Source organism: Montipora capricornis, chromosome 8, assembly GCF_036669925.1.
Source record: "Montipora capricornis isolate CH-2021 chromosome 8, ASM3666992v2, whole genome shotgun sequence".
Taxonomy (NCBI): Eukaryota; Metazoa; Cnidaria; class Anthozoa; order Scleractinia; family Acroporidae; genus Montipora; species Montipora capricornis.
In genome coordinates this window covers 43,167,365-43,172,364 of record NC_090890.1, presented here as the reverse complement: position 1 = coordinate 43,172,364, position 5,000 = coordinate 43,167,365, and the positions used below count along the sequence as shown (strand labels likewise).

Here is a 5,000-nt window from a genome sequence, read left to right as displayed (position 1 = left end):
GCGTAGCCCGTCTTCTTTCACGCGATTGGCTCCCTCTAGTTGCTCTTCCAGATCTGCTATATCCATTTCTAACTTCTTCTTAGCATTAGTTGCGTTCACACGCCCTTTGCGTTCCTCGTCTAACTCGCTCTCAAGCTCTCGGAGCTACAGAAAAAAAGGGAAATTTGTATGATCTTAACTATCCTTTGCTTACCTAAAAAGAGGAGATCGCAGCTTGTCGCATTCCTTGACCTAAGTTTCGAACAACCGCGAGAGGCAAAGTTAACCGGTAAAGTACGTAAAATATATATTTTTTTACAGTGGAATTGACACCAAGCTATGAAGCCTGTTGAAAACATAGTTATTTAGTGGGACTGGTTGGGAAACCTCTTAGAACTTCAAGGTTACAAGTTTCTGAGTCAGGTGATATTTACCACACACACAAAGACCTATAACCCCCATTGGTTTCGCGGACCACGTGACCAAAAGAAACGGAGGTCTCTGGAGACGACAATGGACAATGTTCCAGCTTCGTTACGTCCGACAATTCGTCTTGCAGAAAACCACGACAATTCGAAAACTCAACATAAATACTCCTCTCTCCTGTTAAAAATCGGCATCTTATTCCTCCAGGAATAATTTTCACTTGTCGGCCATTATAGAGGAAAATACGTTGTACACTTTTCCCCCAAGAAAAACCGATTGCATTTAAATAATCGACGTTTTTCAAATTTTTGGCAAATCGCCTTCATAAAGGTCGTTTTTGCTCAGAATCATCTTGTTCGCGATGTAAGGATAATTTTACCAGTAAAAGAATTCCGAATTACCATTTTCGAGTTTTAAACTCGTGATTAACTAAAGATTTCCCCTAAGCGCTTTAATACAAAGTGACACAGCCCCTTTAAGAACGGTGCCTATTAATTCAAAGGTATTTTTTGCGCATTTTACTGAATATGCGGGAAAAGCAGATCTTAACAAGTGTTATTGAAATCCAACAAGAAAATTGGGGGTAACCATGCATTTTTCGAAGATAATTGATCAACAATATTTGCAAAAAGCTTTAAAATACAAAGCAATGTATGGTGTTCTTTTCCAAATTGAAACTTAATTATCTCTGAAAAATGCGTGGTTTCCCCCACTTTTCTTTTTGGATACCAAGAGCACTTGCTACGTTCTTCTTTCTCCGCATAGGTTTGAACCAAGCAAAAATGTCCCTGAATTAATAAGCACCACCCATAGGAAATCCGAGTATCTCGAGATGCGCAGAACGTATGCGCAATAACAATCGTAAGCACCGTCCTTAACACATTTTCCTCTGCATTACATGCACCCTTTTACCTGTTTAAGCAGAGCCTTCCTCTTCTCTTCGTTTTGTTCATCTCTCGAGGCCAGCTCTCGATCATACTGAGTCTTTGCAGCTTGCATGGTTACCTCCATCCTGAGTTTGACATCTTCACTGATCTGCACCTCATCCTCCAGTTCTTCAATGTGCTGGTTTTTCTCCTCCAATTGCGATTCCAGTAACCGCTTGGTTTTCTCCAGCTCGTGTACATTCTTACCAAAATCGTCCTTGCTTTCCATCATGGCCTCCAATTCGTTCTGTGCAGCTTTGCGAAGGCGTTCAGATTCTGCAAGTTTCTCTTGCAGTTCGTCGAGTTCATGGGTCAGAGATATAACCTAAAGAAACACAGATACCCCCGCATTCAGTCATAAACGCATCGTTTTAAGTTGCTCTTTCAAACGGTTTTCTTCACAGGCGAGTTGTCGGGAGGGAGGGGAGGGAGAGGAAATGGAAAGTTGTATTAATCCAACCTACCTTGGTTTCGTTTTGCCGGGCATCACGCTCTGCATTGTCTCTTTCCATGGCATTTTTCTCAGAAATGGCTTTTTCTTCGGCCAGCAACTGTAAACCAAAAACAACAAAAGTTACACAGCTGGAAGGAGAACTCTTGGCGGAAAACAAGCGGCTGGCTCACAAACCTGATCAAACTTCCTCTGCTTCTTTTCAAGTGCGCTGACTTGTGCTCTCTCTTTCTCCAAGTTAAGCTGCACGTCATCGACCTGTTTGAAACGGGAAACAGTATTCCTTAGCTCTGGAAACTCTGTGACGTGAAAAAGGTGAAATCCGGAGGGGAAAAAGGACACTGAATATTGTTGCTACAGGTAGAGGGGCTTAACGATACAAAAATTAGGTTGATTGCACTTAACCCTGTCATTCCCAAGAGCGAAACGATCATTCTCCTCACTGTTTCCACAGATTTCTTTGATGAAATTCATTCCTCACGGGACCATTAGAACCCACAAATGACCAGCTCCCAACGTCAGTGGCTTCATAGCTCAGTTGGTTAGAGCGTCGCACCGGAATCGCGAGGTCACGGGTTCAAACCCCGTTGAAGTCCTGAATTTTTCAGGCTTCTCTGCGCAATTGCAAAAATTGCGCTCATAACTGCGAAGATCATAGCTTCACTTGACAGATTTCTTTGTTGGGTAGTCATGAGAATTTGGTGATATATCAAGATCACACCTGATAAGCATGAGCACTCAAAGAGCACTGTGAAGTCAAAATGCTATTTAATTAGTTATTCTTGAACGTGTGTCCTTGGCACTGATATCAAAAGAAGGATACCATGGCCTCTTATTACAACACGAATTTTCAATATACCTCATCTTGAAGTCTCTTCCTGGTCTTTTCCAGTTTGCTGTTGTTAGCAGAAAGTTCATCAACTCGTCCCTGAAGCGTTTCAATGTCCCGCGACATTTTCTTCCTGGCCTGCTCAGCTTCCTCAAGCTGTGCAGAGCGTTCATCAGCCATTTTCTTAACATCCGCCATCTGAAGGATAGATATACAAGGGAAATTTTGACACCAAACTCTTCAATGGTGCAGAAGTGGGGATGCTTTATTTGCCTACGGATTGCGCTAGGATTTTACTTCGGTCAGCCAGTCGAGGTTTTTCGACATATGTCTGATTTCAAATGCTTTTCAAGTTCATTGACGGAACTAAGCGAGGTTGAGTTCGAATCCACATAGAAACTTGCCTCATCAAAAGGCTACACTATCTATTTACTTATTTGGACATCGCCTCAAGGAGACTTCCAGCTTTGCTTGTAAACAGAAAGGATTGCGTGACCAGTTCTTTACCCGCAGTTGTCACGCAATACTCAAAATGGGAGGGACAATCTATGGGCTAAGAGGAAGTCAGATATCGAGAATTTCTTATTACCCACCTGAGTCTGGACTGCCGTAAGGTTTTTCTGAAGAGCCAACTTAGCATCCTCCTCGTCATCAAGTTGATCTTGCAAACGACTGATTTCGCTGTCGGTTTCTTTCAGTTTGTTACTCAAGGAAAGTTTCTGGCGAGTCTCTTCTGACAAAGATTCCTACCAAACAAAAATAAGATTGAATATTTTTGCAAGAGTTTTTAATTGAGTGTCAAGACTAAATTGGTTTTGGGTTACCATGCCAAGCGATTAGCTTCATCTGTCAAATTCTCTGACAATCAGAGGAAAACGCAGTCCCTTCGTTGCGTCTCTTGGGCACTCCATGAAAAAACTGCTCTAAGATAGCACAAATTGCAGCTCCCAACTTCCCACTGCTATTGAGCACAGATGCTACAACGAACAACAGCCTACCATTTTGGGGAAGGCTCATTCTCTAGAATTTCATTCATCTCACCTGAACTTCTGACAACTGGGACTCCAAAAGCGCCTTTGCCCTTTCTGCAGCTGAACATCTGGACTCAATTTCCTCCAGCTGAGCGTTGGCTCCTTCAAGTTCCTTCTGTAGTTTTGTTTTTGTACTGGACAGTTCAGCGACTTGATGTTCATCATCCGTAAGCCGTGTGTTTGCTTCAGCCATTTGATTTTCCAACACCTTCACCTTGCGTTCAGCTTCAGTCTTGCGGTTCGTAACCTCTTCCACTTCTGCCTTGAGTTCTGCCTGGCTTTCTTCCAAATGCGATTTGGCCTTTTCAAGTTGAGATTTGCCCTAAAGGAATAAACCAGGAAATTTTGAAAAAAAACTGGCCACAATGATGTTTATGTTTTTTATGTCATTTCATTTCCCAAACAATTTAACAGCCTCACTGTTACTTCCCTGAAGAGTTAGAAAAGTGACCGCAGGTTTAAAAAAGATAATGATTTTAAAAAAGCTTTATTTGCTGCTTTACTGCTACCAATTATCAAATAAAATTTTATCTCTTCACCTGCTTTTTTTTGGAACTTTAATAAGGTTCCCTGAATATTAGAAATTTCCTATATGTAAGAATATTATCTAAGGTTCTTAGAATTGACATACAGTAGAATCAATTTCCAGTTTAAAGAGTCAGAGAATGTGTTAACATTGTCGCTATCTTCACTTATTTTTAAAAACCGTGGACAAAGGCATTCTTAGGAGGTACCAGTACAGCTGTGCCATCAAAAAGTGCCTTGAACCGCAACACACTGCTCTCTTTTATCAACCAATTTCCCTATTCCATAAAACCAAAGACTTGACTGATACCACTCATATAATATATCTCTTTATTCATTCGTGGGTGCTGAAACAAACCTGGCTTCAAAAGCACCCTCCTCCGCAAAAGGAATTTCTTGCGTTTTGTAACAAGATTCTGTTGCTTTCTTATTAACAAAGCTTGGTTGATCAAAGCTTCATTTTCTGTGGTGCACATTTCAAATGTTATGGGGTATGCTTTCACTCAAAGTAGGTGGCAAATTCTAGTAAAATTGCGGGCAAGCTTCTGTGTGGATCTTGTTGTCTTGAGCTACAACACCTACATTAATATACTCTTGAGACGAAACTCAATTGACTAAATCATTTATACCTTCTTAGCTGTTTCAAGTTGCACATTCAGCTCCTCCACCAGCTGTGCATGTTTTTGCCGAAGTTGTCCCATGGCAGCCTCATGGGCTGCTGTTTCTTCTTCAACACTCTTTTTCAAGGCAGCAAGTTCTGACTCTCGCTTGTTCCTCATGTCCTGAGCGGCAGTTGTTGTGTCAATGGATTCTTCAAGTTCTGTTTTCAAGGA

The 5,000-nt window shown here is 41.5% G+C and overlaps 1 protein-coding gene across 1 annotated transcript in view; it reads right to left on the bottom strand.

Annotated features, from left to right (window-relative positions):
- The window catches only part of LOC138059461 (myosin-10-like), a 41,480-nt gene that overhangs the window by 8,348 nt on the left and 28,132 nt on the right, over window positions 1–5,000 (bottom strand). The window contains exons 26-33 of the mRNA XM_068905079.1: window positions 4,797–5,000; window positions 3,653–3,964; window positions 3,205–3,357; window positions 2,642–2,809; window positions 1,960–2,040; window positions 1,796–1,882; window positions 1,318–1,656; window positions 1–144 (exon numbers count right to left, since the gene is read on the bottom strand). The exon at window positions 1–144 is cut by the window's left edge and continues 147 nt beyond it; the exon at window positions 4,797–5,000 is cut by the window's right edge and continues 9 nt beyond it. Of these exons, the coding sequence (XP_068761180.1) occupies window positions 1–144; window positions 1,318–1,656; window positions 1,796–1,882; window positions 1,960–2,040; window positions 2,642–2,809; window positions 3,205–3,357; window positions 3,653–3,964; window positions 4,797–5,000 (1,488 nt within the window). The remainder of the gene's footprint in view (window positions 145–1,317; window positions 1,657–1,795; window positions 1,883–1,959; window positions 2,041–2,641; window positions 2,810–3,204; window positions 3,358–3,652; window positions 3,965–4,796) is intronic.